Source organism: Otolemur garnettii, unplaced genomic scaffold (genome assembly GCF_000181295.1).
Source record: "Otolemur garnettii isolate 467f Iridium unplaced genomic scaffold, OtoGar3 scaffold00069, whole genome shotgun sequence".
Classification (NCBI taxonomy): Eukaryota; Metazoa; Chordata; class Mammalia; order Primates; family Galagidae; genus Otolemur; species Otolemur garnettii.
The window spans coordinates 6,821,305-6,839,958 of NW_003852464.1; the positions used below are offsets into that span (position 1 = coordinate 6,821,305).

At 43.9% G+C, this 18,654-nt stretch overlaps 2 protein-coding genes and 1 pseudogene across 4 annotated transcripts in view; 2 read left to right on the forward strand and 1 right to left on the reverse strand.

Annotated features, from left to right (window-relative positions):
• The window catches only part of SEPSECS (Sep (O-phosphoserine) tRNA:Sec (selenocysteine) tRNA synthase), a 33,616-nt gene extending 28,932 nt beyond the window's left edge, over window positions 1–4,684 (reverse strand). The window contains exons 1-4 of one of the 2 annotated variants that reach the window (XM_003793505.2): window positions 4,383–4,684; window positions 3,406–3,560; window positions 751–869; window positions 269–427 (exon numbers count right to left, since the gene is read on the reverse strand). In XM_003793505.2, coding sequence (XP_003793553.1) covers window positions 269–427; window positions 751–869; window positions 3,406–3,560; window positions 4,383–4,496 — 547 coding nt within the window. In that variant the 5' untranslated portion in view covers window positions 4,497–4,684. Of the gene's footprint in view, window positions 1–268; window positions 428–750; window positions 870–3,405; window positions 3,561–3,937; window positions 4,001–4,382 lie in introns of those variants that run through there. The other variant, XM_023515336.1, reaches the window with a different exon arrangement.
• Window positions 4,685–5,126: 442 nt separating this feature from the next.
• Window positions 5,127–6,774, forward strand: LOC100940839 (annotated as a pseudogene). The gene has a single exon (XR_001161449.2). The product of XR_001161449.2 is annotated as a U2 small nuclear ribonucleoprotein auxiliary factor 35 kDa subunit-related protein 2 pseudogene (transcript).
• A 7,063-nt stretch (window positions 6,775–13,837) lies between these two features.
• Window positions 13,838–18,654, forward strand: part of LOC100941153 (60S ribosomal protein L15-like) — a 4,874-nt gene continuing 57 nt past the window's right edge. The window contains exon 1 of the mRNA XM_023515337.1: window positions 13,838–14,217. Within this exon, the coding sequence (XP_023371105.1) occupies window positions 13,854–14,217 (364 nt within the window). The 5' untranslated portion in view covers window positions 13,838–13,853. The remainder of the gene's footprint in view (window positions 14,218–18,654) is intronic.

Sequence of the window (18,654 nt, forward strand, 5' to 3'; positions counted from 1 at the left end):
GGCTGGGGATTCGAACCCGCCACCTTAGGTGTACGTGGCTGGCGCCTTAGCCGGTTGAGCTATAGGTGCCGAGCCGAAAAAAACTTTCTTAATATTGTCATGCTCAATATACACTGATAATAAAACATCAATACAAGTCACACTGAGCACCTCTTGTAATGGCAGAGGCGAAGCATGACTTGAGTATTACACATTTAACACAGTTTTATTCCTTTCTTAATATGTGTATACAGTTTTCGGCACCCTCTGTGTTTGACATTTCTTTTACCTGCCGTGATCATGGATTTAAAGCAGGACTTCTGGTCTATTCGTGGCCATATAATATACTTCGCCTTTGGTCGTTTGTGTCGTAAGGTTAAGAAACACAGGGTTAGACTCATACCAGTTGCCATAGGAACTACGAAGCAGTTGGCCACTGTATGGACACCTACAAATAAGAAGTAAAATAGAAATTAGTTATCCCATTGAAACACCAGGACCTTTCTTAAAGAAATGATCTATTTCTTCTGTTATACAGTAAGAGCTGTAGCCCTAGCACTTCTTTTTCTATACTCAGTCTCAGAAGCTCACTGCCAAATTCATGCTCTGGCTTATAGCTCTGATTTTCTATCTTATTTTATAAGGCATTTATACCTGTGTCTTTTCAAAAGCCATTTATAGTCTTTTGGGAAAGAGGCAGTAATAAAAGAAATTTGGCAAAGGTGTGTATGTCGAGTCAGCCAAAAATATTATGATGAATATGGTACATACCAGCCAACTTTATGATGTCCAGGACCAAAGAATTGGTAATTTTGTTCAAAAGGCTAGAGCCCGCAGCTTTTGGTTGCACAGCAGAAATATCACCTGATCGTCCAATCCCATGAATGAACCTAAACAAAAAATGAGCCAGAAGCTATACAAATAGATTCAGTGTTCTAAGTAATCCAACATACAGACATACAAACGTAATAACCAAAAAACACTAGAAACAGTATTTGTCTGTTGTAGACATATTTCATAAAGTATTAATAATGTGAAAATATCCTGTTTAAATTGAAACAATTTCATCAGTTAAGCTGTAGTAGCTAATCTCCAAAGGCGGCCATGATCAATTCTTTTTATCCCTATGCCCTCACGCCCACATGAAGAGACTGAGTCTAATTCCTCTCCTCTTGAATCTGAGCTGGCCCTAGTGCCCTGGTTGGCCAAGAAGAATCTAGGAGAAATGATTCTCCGGAACTTTCCCATGAGGTCAACAGAAGTCTTAGTTTCTACCAGTCATCTTAAAGGGCTTGATGTTGGGGTGCTCACTCTTACAATCCAGCTGTCATACTGGGAGGAGCCCAAGCCACAGAGAGAGGCCATCTGAACCCTCAGCCATGTGAATGTTATCTAGGATGCACTGCCCACTTGAACCTTCAGATGACTAAATTCTCTGCCAAAGTCTTACTGCAATTGCACAAGAGATCCAAGGCAACACTCAACCTGCTGAGCTCAGTTAACCCACAGAACTATGAGTGCATTGTAACAGTATAATAATAATTTAAGCTACTAAGTTTGGGGGCAGTTTTTTACACAATAGAAAATTAGATTCTCTTTTTTCTTTGCTTTTCCCCAAGTAGAGTAGTGGGTTAAGTTCCAACCTAAGGTGGCGGGTTCGAATCCCCAGCCTGGACCCGCCAAACAACAAAGATGGCTGCAACCAAAAAATAGCCGGGCGTTGTGGCGGGCGCCTGTGGTCCCAGCTACTTGGGAGGCGGAGGCAGGAGACTCGCTTGAGCCCAGGAGTTGGAGGTTGCTGTGAGCTGTAATGCCACGGCATTCTACCCAGGGGGACAGCTTGAGGCTCTGTCTCAAAAAAAAAAAAAAAGTTCCAACGGGAATGAGCTAATGTTTCAAATAGTGCCTTAATTTTAAAAGAACTGTATGCTCCTTTAAAATAAGTGTGCGTACCCACTCACTTTAAATTAGATGATGGTATACACTATTTAAAGATATCTCTGAATACTCTTTAAAATAAAAAATCCTTTTGAAATTTGAGCAATTTATAATTTACAGTCATATAGATCAGATATTCCATACAATGGGATTATCACAGAATACTAGTGTTGTACTTCCTTACCACTGAAATCTCACATGCAAAGCATTTTTTACATATATAATCAACTGTGTTTATCAGCCCATTGTTTGTTTGTTTTAGAGACAGAGTCTCACTTGATCGCTCTCAGTAAAGCACTGTGATGTCATAGCTCACAGCAACCTCCAACTCCTGAGCTTAGGCAATTCACTTGCCTCAGCCTCCCAAGTAGCTGGGACTACAGGCACCCGCCACAACTCCCAGCTATTTTTGTTGTTGTTGCTGCAGTTTGGCTGGGGCTGGGTTGGAACCTGCCACCCTGGGTATATGGGGCTGGCGCCCAACCCACTGAGCCGCCAGCACTGCCCAGCCCATTGTTTGTTAACCATGAAATTTTCATCCAAGTAATATTCACTATCATTAGTTTTAACTATGATGATTTTGATAATTATATCAAGATTTAAAATCACAGAAGACAGTAAGTTTACAGGTACCATGTATTTCACAGAAAGGTTAGGGGACAAAAAAAATAAATGATCATATCTGAAACTACCAATTAAATGGCTACTAGAACTGATGAAAAGCTTGCTGAAGGGTGGCACATGTGGCTCAGTGGATAGGGCACTGGCCTCATATACCGAGAGGGTGGCGGGTTCAAACCCGGCCAGGGCCAAACTGCAACAAAAAAAAATAGCTGAGCGTTGTGATGGGCGCCTGTAGTCACAGCTACTCGGGAGGCTGAGGCAAGAGAATCGCCTAAGCCCAGGAGTTAGAGGTTGCTGTGAGCGTGTGATGCCATGACACTATAGAGGGCAATAAAGTGAGACTCTGTTTCTACAAAAAAAAAAAAAAAAAAATGAAAAGCTCACTGAAATAATGAAACAGAAAAATAATCTAATACCTTTTCTGCTACAGAGAGGTACTTAAAAAATGAGATACAGGTGAGACACAGATGAACAGTGTTTTAAAGTTCTAACTATAAACCATTCTTTAAAAAACCCAGGAATGTTAGAAAAGAAATATGGAAAACTATAAACAACCTTAACATATTTTAAACTCTTACAATCAAATAGGTTTATTCAATTAAACATTCTTAACAGAATATACAGCTTGTGCTGTTAACCACCCAGAATGTAGCAGGGTAACCCCACTCAGTAGAACTTTCATGCAACTGTCTTTGAAAAGCACCTGCTCCCATTCATTGCTTCCACCTCCTTTTTGCATTTGGCTTGCACAGCTTTGAGTAGGGAAGTGGTTTACAGATATTTTATAATTTAATAAAATGAACACTGCTGCCATTATTTTTAATTGGCGGGGGGTATGTTTTCACATGCTATTTTAAAAAATACCTGTAATGACGACGAGCAACTAACGAAGATGCCACTCTCCCTTCCCTTTCTCCCACACCACAGTTGCCCAAGAAATTGTTGCTATCCATGATCGCAAGTTCATGTAAAAAGAGTTCAAGTGTACTTTCATCCCAACCATCCTCTGGACATTTGCCCTTAAAAAAGAAAAAAAAACGTATAATTATACTTATGAAAACCATCCTTCCCTAGAAGCCTATATCAATGAATTATAAAACTTTTTAATGTGTATTTTGCCATGTTCCTTTCTAAAATTCAGACATAAATTCAGTACTAGTAAGAAACCTCAAATAGGTAACACGTTTGTGTTATGCTGGATTACAATTCTTGGATTGCAAGAAGTGCTGATAAATGTATACGACATTTACTCAGATTTTAAAATTTCACTAAGTTAAAGTAACTGAAAACCAAGACACCATATCCTCAAGGAAGATTCTTCAAACCAGGGTGTTATGACAGGGGGTTGTCACACTTTAGAGAAATTAAAGTTCAGGAATGCTGGCAGGGGCAAGACCTGAGAAGTTCCAGGAAAGCATTCTGGTTCGAGTTAGCACGTTGCGGTTTATAAACGTCCGGCGTTCCCTTAGTCTTGGGGAGTGGTGAAAGATGGAAGGTGCGAACTTTGCCCTTTCCACAAAAAAAAAAAAAGGGAAGACATGTTTACTTTTTGTAAACTGGCACTTTCACTCACTTCCGCATCCCGCAGTTGGAAAAAACTGGACTCAAAACCCGACCCCACACACCCGCTAAGAACACCCCTTGGGTTCACTGACTTTGGCGAGGGTGAGAAGGAAAGGAGTGAAGTCAGCTAGTGCGAGCCAAGCTGCGACAGCCTCGGGGGACGAGTGTCAACCAGAGCAGAGCAGCTAGTGAGGCAGGACCCAGCCCCAACGGGAGCGCTGGGCGGAGCCGGAGCCCCGGGGTCGCGGCGGCTGGGGAGGGGACCGACACCTCGGTACCTTCTCCAGAAGCAGCCGTATGAGGTGCTCATGCGAGCGACGGGCCTCACAGCCCTGCCGCACGTAAGCCGGCGACACCAGCCGCTCGCACGCCGCGAAGCTGTCGCTGTTCATGGCAGAAGAGACTGTGGCGACATGCGAGAGAACAATCTCCACTCGCCAGAAACACCACACAACCACAATGCAACTCGCAACCTGGACGGTACGGCAGGGCCTTGGGACAAAAAAAAAAAACCAAGTGTGTCTCCCTCCTGCACATGCGCGCACCTTCGTAACTAGGACGCCAGGAAGTTAGAGTATTTGAGCATGCGCAAAGGAGTCTTTGGGCGCGAGCAGGAGGAGGGACTAAAATTAGCCCCGCCTCACTGGGTCTGATTGGTTTGCTAAACCTTAATATTCCCGAGACAGACGAGAAGGAAAGACTGTGAGCTTGTACAGACCCCCGGGAGGAGAGTAAGGGCTAAATGCGTGGGCTTCTCTGAAAAAAGTTGCTTAAATTGCTCTGTGTTCAAATCCAATCGGATAGTTGAGATCTGCCATCTCATCCTTGCTAAACTGTGTCAGATTACCTTCATTTAATTTCAATTTAATACTGCCTGACGCTCCTTTGTGAAATAGCAGTATCCCGCCCCTTTTGTCTTTTGCAGTACAGAATTTTTAGCCGTGACTCTATCGCCCGCCCCATGATAAGACATTTGCTTATGTATTGACAGACACACCTGTGAATTAAAGGCAGGGCTTGGTTTTTGCTGCGGTAATCCGTTCTCAGGCACCCAAAACAAAGCTCTGAATAGCTTTTCGGACAGGTTCTGCGGGGCGGAGCTGCGGCGTCAAGATGGCAGCGCCCGAGGAGGTAGTTTTCCCGCAGAAACCTAGTCACAAAATGTACCGGGCTGCTCTGAAGAAGGAGAAAAGAAAGAAACGTCGGCAGGAACTCGCTCGATTGAGAGACTCAGGACTCTCACAGGAGGAGGAGGAAGATGCTTTTAGTGAAGAACAACAACTAGAAGAAAAATTGTTGGAGAGAGAGAGGCAAAAATTGCATGAGGAGTGGTTGCTGAGGGAACAGAAGGCACAAGAAGAATTCAGAATAAAAAAGGAAAAGGAAGAGGCAGCTAGGAAACGTCGGGGAGAGCAAGAGAGAAAGTTAAAGGAAGAATGGGAAGAACAGCAGAGAAAAGAGAGAGAAGAGGAGCAGCAAAAACTACAGGAGAAGAGAGAAAGAGAGGAAGCCGTGCAGAAGATGCTGGATGGGGCTGAAAATGAGTTGGAAAATGGTGCTGCTACGTGGCAAAACCCAGAACCACCCGTGGATTTAAGAATAATGGAGAAGGATCGAGCTAATTGTCCATTCTACAGTAAAACGGGAGCTTGCAGATTTGGAGACAGGTGTTCACGTAAACATAATTTTCCAACATCAAGCCCCACCCTTCTTATTAGAAGCATGTTTACAACATTTGGAATGGAACAGTGCAGGAGAGACGACTATGACCCTGATGCAAGCCTGGAGTACAGTGAAGAGGAAACCTACCAGCAGTTCCTAGATTTCTATGATGATGTGCTCCCCGAGTTTAAGAATGTGGGGAAAGTCATTCAGTTCAAGGTCAGCTGCAACTGGGAGCCTCACCTGAGGGGTAACGTGTATGTTCAGTACCAGACCGAAGAAGAATGCCAAACTGCCTTTTCTCTGTTTAATGGACGATGGTATGCAGGACGACAGCTTCAGTGCGAATTCTGCCCAGTGACCCGGTGGAAAATGGCGATTTGTGGTTTATTTGAAATACAACAGTGTCCAAGAGGAAAACACTGCAACTTTCTTCATGTGTTCAGAAATCCCAATAATGAGTTTTGGGAAGCTAACAGAGACATCTACCTGTCTCCAGATAGGACTGGCTCTTCATTTGGTAAGAACTTGGAGAGGAGAGAGAGGACAGGCCACCATGACGAATACTATGGCAGGCTAAGGAGGAGAAGTCCCAGTCCAGACCGTTCCTATAAGAGAAATGGGGAATCTGAGAGGAAAAGGAGGAGTCACAGGGAGAAGAAATCTCACAAACACACATCGAAGAGTTGTGAAAGGCACAGTTCTGGAAATAGAGGAAGAAAAAGGGACCACAGCACGGCCAGGGGCAGCAGGAGGAGCAGGAGCCAGAGCCAGAGCCGCAGGAGCCGCAGGAGCCACAGGAGCCACAGGAACCACAGGAGCCACAGGAGCCGGAGCAGAAGCCAGAGCTCATCTAGATCCAGGAGCCATGGCCCTAGGAGGTCAAGCAGTAGAGACAGAACTACACAGAGCCCCAAATCCAAATAAACTTGTTTTGTTCTTTAAAAAAAAAAAAAATTGCTCAGAATATAGAGCTATTTGTTCAATTTCAGTAATTTTGTGAGCTAGTTTTTAAATATTGCCACTCAAAAATTAATATTAAAAACAGGCCTTGCTTGTGTGGTGGATCACGCCTATAATTTTGGCATTTCAGGAGGCCAAGGCAGGAGGATGACTTGAGACCAGGAGATCAAGACCAGCCTGGGCAACACAGCAAGACCACATCTGTACAAAAAAAATTAAAAAAAAAATTAGCTGGGTGTGGTGGTGCAGGCCTGTAGTCCTAGAGTTTACTGAAGCTATCTCCTTTGTCTAGTTCTTTCAACAATTATTAAAAGATCTGAATATCGGCTCAGCGCCTGTGGCTCAAGCGGCTAAGGCGCCAGCCACATACACCTAAGGTGGCGGGTTCGAATCCCCAGCCCAGGCCCGTCAAACAACAATGATGGCTGCAACCAAAAAATGGCCAGGCGTTGTGGCGGGCGCCTGTGGTCCCAGCTACTTGGGAGGCTGAGGCAGGAGACTCGCTTGAGCCCAGGAGTTGGAGGTTGCTATGAGCTGGATGCCATGGCACTCTACCCAGGGGGATAGCTTGAGGCTCCGTCTCAAAAAAACAAAAAAAAGATCTGAATATCCCTTGTGATTCAGTTCAGATACAATATGTAGATGATCTGATCTACTTTATTTAGAGAATAGGAAAGTGTATAAAAAGGGTTCCATTTACTTGCTCTCAGCCTTAGCAGAAAAGAGACGTAAATTTCTACAAATTACAACTTTTCCCAAACATAATAGTTTATTCAGGACATAGTATATCTATGAGGGAAAAATATTCTCACATTAGACTAAATATTGTCCAAATTTACCCTAGACCTCTCACAAAGGACTTCTAGTTTTAACTGGGAATTGCAGAATAACTGTTTTGAGATTGTAGCATCTCTTTGTGAGTTAGATATCTAAGACTTTAGGAAAAAGTCTTTTCTTCTGGGAACCCAAACATGGACCAGGCCATCTGTAACCCAAAGAAAGTTCTTCAACAAGCTCATTTCACTGGGTATCCCAAACAACAAAAATCCCTCTTGTTGATTTACATACAAGTAATCTGGATAAGCCCTTGAGGTTTTAAATCAACTTCATGGAAATCATCAAAAACCTATGACTTATAAAGCAGACATTTTATAAATATGTAATGATGAATATATTAAGAAAGCAATTATGTGATAAGTAACACTTATCAAAAAATAACTGTTTACTAAAATAAAAAAGAATTTAGTGAGAAGATTGGCATTGTTTATTTTTTTTTAATGTCTTTAGCTCAGTGAGTAGGGTGCTCAGTGGCTCAGTGGGTAGGGTTGCTCAGTGAGTAGGGTGCTGCCCCCATATACTAAGGGTGGTGGGTTCAAACCCGGCCCAGGCCAAATGTAACAAAAAAAATCCAGGTGTTGTGGCAGACACCTGTAGTCCCAGCTACTCAGGAGGCTGAGGCAAGAGAATTGCCTAAGCCCAGGAGTTGGAGGTTGCTGTGAGCTGTGATGCTACAGCACTCTGCTGAGGGCGATAAAGTAACACTCTGTCTCTACAACAACAACAAAGTGTCTTTAATGGTTGACTTCTTAGAAGACAATTGGATTTCCATATTTACTCATGCATTCTATCTATCTGTGATATTATTTTGGTTGAGGATAGGAAGAAAATTCAACCCCACACAGATGTGTAGCAAAAAAAAGGAAGAATATTTTAATGGTTTTTTCGGATACATTTGTATAATCTTTATTATTAAATCAAAACATGACAAACAGCAGTGTCATAAACGTTAGTTGCAATTTTTGGAATCGGAAGCTATATAAATAAACTTTTTTACTCTGGTGCATTAAACTGCACTGATCTCTCTTGCCCTTTGAATGTATCTTTTTTTGTAATGTTGTAAAATAGCCAATGGAGCATTTGGAAAATATTGCTTTGCTGAGTTCTGCAGATACTTCAAACGTTGAACATTTCAGTATGTCTCACAAATAATCACATTCGTTAAAATTTTAAAAAACCTATAGTTTACTATATATCCTTAGTCTTAATGTGGTTGCAAAGATTTATGACCCTTATCTGTGGCAATAGCTGCTGCTAAGAAAAAGCAAAACAAAGAAACCAAGAAAAAACACTTGTCCATACTTCTGCTGAAATAGTTCTAGGCTCACCCCCTTGATTTCACCGTCCCTTTCAGCCAGCTAACTCTTATGATGCTGCTAGCTTCTTCTTCTCACATTGCTATTCACTGTTGCAACCCCTAAATCCTGCCACTCTCCTGCCCCTGCCAGAAAAAGGGGAGCCTCACAATCGTCTTAGCTCAGCAAGGGCACTTTTGTACCTCTTTCTTACTTGCTGGAGACTCCCACTGGGAACCTTGACCTAATACTATTTGTTAATGGGTGACCCCTCAGAACTGAAACTGGAGGTTATCAACCCGGGAACAGGGTATGCTATCTCTAAGTGAAGCTCTGTTTAGAATGTAGTCTTCTACCTGGGTAAAAATCAGCACAAATGGCGAATGCATTGCACATCCTAGACCTTGTCAGTTAGGCGAAGACCACAGAGGGAACAGACAGACAGAAAGCAAGTCTGCTTTTGGAGTTGCACATGACTTTGAGAGAAATGCTTTGAGAAAAAAAAAGGGGGGGGGTTCTTATCACTCCAGAAACTCCCACCAATGATAGACAACAAGTATAGGAACCTGATGCATTTTTATTTCTTAGAGTGGAGGCCATTACAAAGAAAAGGCTCATGCAATAAAAGAGAATGTGGCGGCTCGGCGCCTGTGGCTCAAGCAGCTAAGGCACCAGCCACATACACTTAAGGTGGCGGGTTCGAATCCCCAGCCCGGGCCCGCCAAACAACAATGATGGCTGCAATCAAAAAATGGCCAGGCGTTGTGGCGGGCGCCTGTAGTCCCAGCTACTTGGGAGGCTGAGGCAGGAGACTCACTTAAGCCCAAGAGTTGGAGGGTGCTGTGAGCTGTGACGCCATGGCCCCCTCCCCAGGGGGAAAAAGTGAGACTCTTTCTCAAAAAAAAAAAAAAAAAAAGAGAGAATGTGGCAGTGACAGATGAAGCTCTGACTGATCATTGTGACAGACAGGCATCCTTGACCAATAGAGGATCCTATCTACACTCTCAAAGGATAAATCCCTGGAGGTACCCTAAGGGGTCATTATAAAATATCAACATTTAGCTCTTAACTTCAAGAAGAATAGAAAAAAAAAATCTGACTATACCCTTTACTCAGATAATCTCTGGAGCTCTCAAGATAATGGCTTGGTGGCATCAAATGTCTTCAAATGAAAGTCAGCGAAAGTTCTCCATAAAGCCACTCCTCAGGCTACAGACAAAGGGGTGACTTTTAAAAATCAATATTAGTTGGAAGACTTTGAAAAGATAGCTGAGGCAGGGTGGCACCTGTGGCTCAGTGAGTAGGGCACCAGCCCCATATACTGAGGGTGGCAGGTTCGAACCCAGCCCCAGCCAAACTGCAACAAAAAATAGTCCAGGCATTGTGGCCAGTGCCTGTAGTCCCAACTACTTAGGAGGCTGAGGCAAGAGAATCGCCTAAGCCCAAGAGCTGGAGGTTGCTGTGAGCTGTGATGCCATAGCACTCTACCAAGGGCGACAAAGTAAAACTCTGTCTCAAAAAAAAAGATAGCTGAGGTTACTTGGGGCTCATGTGTCACCTGTCATAAATATAACCCTGAAAAATCTGTAAAGAGGGGAAATGGCCAGGAACCAAAGTGTCCACAGCCTTTTGAGCACCTTAAATGGATTTTTTTTTAAGCACGTGTTTATTGTACATGTGCTTTCAGGGAAGGTTGTAGTTTCCCTTTGCCAAAACACTTAAGCCCCTCCATTCTCCAAAAGACTGCTTGATTTTTAATTTCCAACCTGTGTCATAACAACTTTTACACCAAATGACCAATGCACACACTCTCTGGGAACCATTACACAAGAACCCTGTAAGGCATTACCCCTTACTCAAAACTATGCTGTCCTTACCATCCATGATCTTCTGGAAGGGTTGAAAGAACCAATGGCGTCCTTAAATTTAAATCAGCAAAACTTTCCGAAATCCTTGAACTCCCTTGACCAAAGATACTCCCACTTGGACTAGCCGTTGGGGTCACATGCTCTATTATTCCCTTGGGGACACATCGGTTATCCCCCTATGAAATGGTAACTAGAAGCCCTATCAACATAGATTTTTTTTTGCCTCAGATTCTGTCCTACTCCACACAGAGATGAGAAAATATTTCAAGTGACCCATGTACAACACCTGGTTTTATCACCAAGATCCTTATGCTATTATCCCATGACATTTTCCTGAACAGCTTCTTTATGATCTTTGCAAGGAAACATCATCTACGTATCAGGTGCAATAGCAGAGAGAAATTGTTCTTGAACCTCATCGAAAGGAACTTTATCTGGCACTGTTAATAACAAATATTAATACAACAGCAAAACTCGAGGGAGGTGATCCTTGTGGTTCTCGTTTCACAACTAAAAAAGTAATTCAAAGTTCTGTACAATAGAAAGGCTGACACAAAAAGGTTCTTCAAACTGAGGGTTTTCAAAGATTCTCTAGGAGCAAGCACTCTTGGAAAATTGACAGGTGACCCTCGGAACTCAAGGCCTTCAGAACAAGCTGGTGATGTGAAATAGTGGGCACCTTTCTCCCAAAACGTTGGACAAGATCTCTAATTCCTGTTTTGTTTTTTCATCTGCTTACTTGTAATCATTCCTCTTCTCCTTTTTGACAGAACCCTGTATGTGTCCTCCTGTGATGGCCTCTTTTCCTTCTATTATCTCCTTGGTACAATTGTTAAGTCAGAATATACTTACCTTAATGCCGTTGTTAGGTTTTCCCAAACAGTAACAACTTCCTTCAATCTGACTGCTGGATGTACCATTCATCACCAGACCCCCATGATAAAAATCTCTGAGCAATTCCAATCTCATTACACAAGACCATGGAGAATTACAGACACTGATGTTTCCATGTGCAATTACACAGATGAATGGTCTTAAACCAATCAACCTGTGTCCCTATTTCCCTGAAAAACAACCACTACTATCATCTATTAATCAGACCCTGGGTATTTCTAAATTTGAATTCAATAACCTTACTAGGGTGATGGGCAAAATACTTATCATCTGAAATAGGCTGAGCTCCAAGTATGTATCTTGACTAACGTAAGGCCCTGGTTCCAACCCTGTGTCACGAGCAAGTCTTGTTTCCTCCATCTTCATGTGCCCTGTCAGATACTAATACTACTGCTGGGGCCAGGATTCCTGGTTCCGTTTGTCTCAGGCCAACATTTCACGCACTATAGGAATGGTATTCCAAGACTTGCCTGTATACAGAGATTTTCATTGTATAGGTCACCAAGACCAGAAATCCTGATTCATACATGAACTTCAAAATTTGATTGTTCAGGCACTCGACCCGGGGAAATTAATGATTCACTGTTTATGCAGTGTTCCTAACGGTGAGAATCATGTAAATATAGAAAAGACTGTAAGGAACTCATCACCAACACGAGAGTTACCAATGACACTGCTTCTGCACTCAAGGAAATACAGATAAGCCACAGTTCATTGGCAGGAGTGGTCATGGACAGTCGCATTGCTCTAGATTTCTTGTTGACCAGTCACAGAGGAATCTGTGTCCTTGCTAAAACATCTTACTGGTAACTAGAAGCCCTATGCTGGGACTATAGGCATGAGCCATCATGCTCACTCAATCCTATTTAAATCTATCTTTCTACACAGCCCTGCCCCTCCACCCCACACACATATATAATTCTTAGTCTCAATGCTGTGCCTAGAACACTCCAAACAGGGTGATCTCCCATCCACCATCTGCACTACAGAGTTACTCACAACTTTATCACTAGCAATCTCTGGCCTCATGGAAGACAAAGACTGTGGCATTAACGGTGTACTTGGACCAGTGAAAAAGTGAAGACAAAAAAGGCTGTACATCATCTTAAGAAAAAAAAACCGACATGGCTTTAAATTGATCGCCATGGCCTTCAAGATTGATTTTCGTGGACCCAATTGGGCAATTAGGTTCGCAGCTTGGAAGACTCTTAAAAGCACTATTACGTGTTCTTGTGTTTGTCATAACTGTCATGATGCTGGTCTTTTCTATTCTATCTGGAGTCTTAAGTTCTTCTCGCACAGATATCACCATGAGGATAACCCAACAACCAAGTCAGAATCAAACTGACTATGGAGGTAACTGAATAATCCCCTAGAGGTGACGGCCTGGAGCTCTAGCCTTCCCTCAGTCGGTCACCCTCTTGCAAGTAAGAGGGTGATGGAAGAGGGTACTGAGGGGCTACGTATATAAATGGGCCATAGCCAGGCCGCAGGACAATAGAACTCTGACCTATTTCCTCTGCAGCAACCATCCCCAGATGCCAAACTACAGTCCTGCAGCAAATTCACCCCAAAACAGGACTTAGCCAATTACCACCAGCTTCCCTTTATTTTGCTTCCTCTTCCAACTCAAGACCAACTAAAGAAAGCCAAAAATATCCCCAAAACCAGTCACTAGAGCACCCTGTTTCTAGCTAACCTGCCTCCAGATTCCCCATGCCAGCAGCGTCCAACTGGGGCATGCCTGACACCTTCCACTTCTTCCATTATACAGGTTTCCTGTTCCCCTCCCTGCCCCTGAGTCTCTGCCAAATATAAGGGGTAGTGGTCGACTCCCTTATGATGGCAAGTTCTGAATAAACAGCCTCTGTTTGTTCTCATTAGGGTGGTCTTCATGTATTTATGACATAAAGGGAACAAAAGCTGGCTGGGCATGGTGGTTCAGGCCTATATCCTAGCACCCTGGGAGGCAGAGGTGGGTGGATCATCCCCTGAGCTCAGGAGTTGCAGACCAGCCTGAGCAAGAGCTAGACTCCGTCTCCACTAAAAATAGAAAAACTGAGGCAAGAGGATCTCTTGAGCCCAAGAGTTTGAGGTTGCTGTGACCTATAATGATGCCATGGCACTCTACCCGGGGCAACAGAGTGAGATTCTGTCTTTAAAAGAAAAACGACACAGAGGAGACAGGCCCTTTCCTTTCCATCTGGCGGCAGCCATCAGGTGAGCCACGATGGGTGCATACAAGTACATCCAGGAGCTGTGGAGGAAGAAGCGGTCTGATGTGATGCGCTTTCTTCTGAGGGTCCGCTGCTGGCAGTACCGCCAGCTCTCTGCGCTCCGCAAGGCTCCCTGCCCCACCTGGCCGGATAAAGCGCGCAGACTGGGATACAAGGCTAAACAAGGTTATGTTATATACAGGACTCGCGTGCGCCGTGGTGGCCGCAAACACCCAGTTCCTAAGGGTGCAACCTACGGCAAGCCTGTGCATCATGGTGTTAACCAGCTCAAGTTTGCTGGAAGCCTTCAGTCTGTTGCTGAGGAGCAAGCTGGACACCACCGTGGGGCTCTAAGAGTCCTGAATTCTTACTGGGTTGGTGAAGATTCAACATACAAAATTTTTGAGGTTATCCTCATTGATCCAGTCCATAAAGCTATCAGAAGAAAGCCTGACACCCAGTGGGTCACCAAACCAGTCCACAAGCACAGGGAGATGCGTGGGCTGACATCTGCAGGCTGGAAGAGCCGTGGCCTTGGAAAGGGCTGTAAGTTCCACCGCACTATTGGTGGTTCCCGCCGTGCAGCTTGGAGAAGACGCAGTACACTCCAGCTCCACTGTTACAGCTAATATAAGTGATGTTTGTAAAATTCATAACCTAATAAACAATTTAGGACAGTCCAAAAAAAAAAAAACACAACATACATATATATAATACACACATATATAATTCTTAGTCTCAATGCTATGCCTAGAACATTCCAAACAGGGTGAATTCTGTATGCTGGGACACATCTTTTACAAATGCAGCAAATATGCTCCCAAGAAATGGACTAAAGACAGGTGTGTGCTGTGATCTGAATGTTGGTGTTCCCCTAAATGCATATGTTCCCCCCAATGCAATAGCATTAAGAGGTGGCATCTTTAGGAGGTAAGTTATGAGGGCTTTGCTTATGACTTAATTATAAAGGAGAAGAGACTTAAGGGACCTTAATCATGAATTGGAAAAGAGACTGAAGGAAGCTTTCTTGTCCCTTTCCTATGTGCTGATAGCACAAGAAGGTGCCATCTCTGATAAACGGCCCTCACCAGACATGAAATATGCTGGTACCTCGATCTTGGACTTCCCAACCTCCCAGACTGAGAATAATCAGTTTCTGTTTTTTTATGAATTGCCCACTTTAAGGTATTTTGTTAGAGTATCCTGAATGGACTGAGAGAGGCTGTAGGTTTAAAAGTTAGGGTTCAATATTATAGCTTGCTTTCACATCTGGTGAAAATCAGAAGGGTTTCAAGGGGCCTAAACCCAGGTTTTCCTCCCTCTCTGCTCCAGCGAACAAGGTCCCCTAGCCAACAGGACCAGACACAGTTCTTGCTTATCCCTGAGTAGCAGGAATCAGTTCCCTGTCAGCCTGCAGAATTACTTAAACAAGCCAATTGCTTCTTGGCATGAGGGCCAGCAGCTCCCCACCCCTTGACACTGCAAAGCCTGCCTCTTACAGACCCTAGTTGTTCACTCCATTCCTGATGGGAACCACCACGGGGCCCTGGATGTCCTGCACTGTCATCCTTCTTCAGGCTGTATATGTGATTACTAAACGTCTATCCATCTCACCTGTCCAATGCCAAGTGTTGGGCCTCTGCCACCCCCATAAGCCTAAGCAGGAATCTGTCCCACACCAATAAAGTAAATAGGAGGAGATTCAAACAAAAGGTGAAAGGGGAAACCTTACAGTGGAGAAATGTGTACAACACTTCCTTAAGTAAGAGATCAAGTGATCAAGAAGTGATAAGTCACGTGGACGTCACATACTGCCCCCCAACACATTGCTATGAGAAGGCTCCTTCACATCTGTAGTATTTTGTTTCCAATGAATAAGTGAAGATAAAAAACTATACCATCTTAAGAAAAATAACCCAGTCTAACTATCAAAAAACACGAGGCCAGTGTGGTGGTTCATGCCTATAATCCTAGCACTCTGGGAGGCTGAGGCAGAAGGATCTCTTGAGCTCAGGAGTCAAGACCAGCCTGAGCAAGAGCAAGACCCCTGTCTATACTAAAAATAGAGAAATTAGTCAGGCATTGTGGCAGGTGCCTATAGTCTCAGCTACTTGGGAGGCTGCAGCAGGAGGATCACTTGAGTCCAAAAGTTTGACATCACTGTGAGCTAGACCAGTGCCATGGCACTCTAGGTTGGGTAACAGAATGAGATTATGTCTCAAAATAAACAAACAAACAAAAAATGAGACTGTAACAGCTGAATTATGTCCCCCTAAATACCTATGTTGAAGTCCTAACCCTCAGTACCTCCGAATGTGACCGTACTTAGAGCTAGTGCCTTTAAAGAGAAAATTAAGGTAAAATGAAACCTTAAGGGTGAGTTCCTAATGTGACGTGACAAGAGCCCTTACGAGAAGAGGAGGTTAGGACACAGCACACACACAGGGAAGACCATGGAGACAGGAAGAGAAGATGGCCATCCGTATCTGGATACTGTGCTCTTAACTCCTCCCCAACATGGACAGATACAAGAGGCATTTCATAGTCCAGGCTTTAGGTAGGTAAATATGCAACCTCAGAATTCTATCCATTGGCTTGTAGATGGAATAATAAGAATATAGCCAGAGGGTGAGAAAAGATAGGTTGCCAAGAGGTATATTATTAAGTCATAAAGCCCATGGACACCCATGAGCAGAAAAGCATCCCCGCCATAATGATGCCAGGACTCGTTGATGCTGAATTCTGACAATATCTGAGAAAACAAAGCATCATGCCTCCTCTGCCTCACTACCACTCACACCACATCTGTCAGCAAATCGTGTCACGCCTCCCCCCACCTGCTCCTCTCCACCTATGTCACCTAGTCCAGGCATCTATCAGCTCCCTTCAGGCAAGGATAGCCTCTCTGCCTCCACTTCGCTCACCATCCCCTCATCCCAGTCTAGTCCCCACTCAGCCATGAGAATTCTCTAAGAATATACATCACACCCCTTCCCTGCTTGGAACCTGTGAATGGTTTCCCATCACACCTAATTCTTTACTTTGACCTACACCAAAGGCCCTGCCTTTTCTGGCCTCACCAAAGTCAAGTATCATCCTTTCTCTGCCCAGGGGACTCGCACACTGCTGGCCTCCAGGTAGACCCTGAAACACACCAAAATTTTCTTTCCCAGCCTCAGGGGGCCTGCTTCCCTAAATGTTCTTCCCCTCCTCATTTTGTGTGGCTGCCTTGTATTTTCTATCAGTGTAAATATCACCTCCCCTGAGAAGCCTTTCCTGACTACTTCATCTAAGCAGGAATCTAGTTTGGAGGAAATGCCATAGATGTTCACTCTGAATTCTTTTTTGAGTTGATGGCTTGTGTAACGTCTGGATTGGAAGCTTCTGGAAGACGGGAAGTCTAACTATTTATTCACCTACTCTACTGAGCACTTAGCATCATGCCTGGCACACAGCAAGAGATTCACAGACATTTCTGAATAAATAAATGAAAAAAACAGATCTAAAGACTTGCTTATCATTTGCACGTTGCTGAATGAACCCAGATGTGGAGAAAGGAGAGAGAAGAGGGACCAGGGGTGAATTGGTGACTTCATACCATGAAAGTATTTTACACTCAGGAGGAGAGGTTGTCCAATGGCAGATGCTACTGAACAAATAATGACCACACTGCTTTCCCATTCCGTCCACGTGAGCTTTCTAACATTTAGGGTAGGGAAAGTGGCAAGGCTCTAAAGAGGCATGGCAGAATCTGGCTGTCCTCAACCTCATTAATGAGGCCTCTTAAGCAATTCAAAGCAAAAAACCTCCCCAACCAAAGCCAAGCTTCAAAGAGCAGTTGGAAGTGGAGAATAGAAGGAAGTGGGGAGTCAGGAACTAGGTTGCTGTGAGAAGTTTCCTGTGATTAGAAAAAGAAAAAAAGTGTAGTAATTACATTATGCTGAGACTCAGAGAATTCAGAAAGCACGGTCTTGCCTTCATCTTCTCTGTTTCTGATGGAAAGAGATGAAATAAAAGTAGTTTTGGATGTAGGAAAAGGTCATTAAAGACTTTCTCTGGGATGAGTAAAGCAATTCTCTCCCTAGAGGGAGGAGAGGGAGGTAGAAAAGCTTCCTCCCAGCACTAAAACCAACCGCTGAAACAGTTACAACTCCCCATAAAAGCAGGAACAAGAGAAAAGCTGCAGGAGACTTGTCAGGAGGCTGCGAACAGGCTGGCGCCTGGGGTTTGCTGACACTGAAACAGTGAGGGAGCGTTTGACTTAGAGGCCTTTGACTTAGAGTGCTGGAGGGGAGGAGGGTGGCATTGAATTCTGGTGGTGCATTCAAGCCTGGCTCCACCCCTTCCTCTAGCCTAAATCTGTGCAAATTACACAATCCCTCTGAGCTTCAGAATAGTGAGGGAAGGCAATGACCACATGGCAGAAGAGGGAGACTTTACAAATGTACAGGCTTATGGCCAGAGGTGTCACAGCTGGCAGTAGCCTTGGGAGTGAGCAAGCAGCTTGATCCTGGAGGTGTGGAGAGTGTGGACTGGCTTCTGCTCCTCAAACTCCTTCATTATAACCATGCTTACTAGGGGCTAGAAAGCATCAAACTATATTCTCTAGAAAGGTATTTTTCTTTTTCTTTTCTTTTTTTTCTTTCTTTCTTTTTTTTTTTTTGAGGCAGAATCTCACTTTGTCACCCTTGGTAGAGTACTGAGGTGTCATAGCTCACAAAACCCTCAAACTCTTGGGCTCAAGTGATCCTATTGCCTCAGCCTCCCAAGGTGCTGGGACTACAGGTGCCCACCACAATGCCCAGCTAGGTTTTT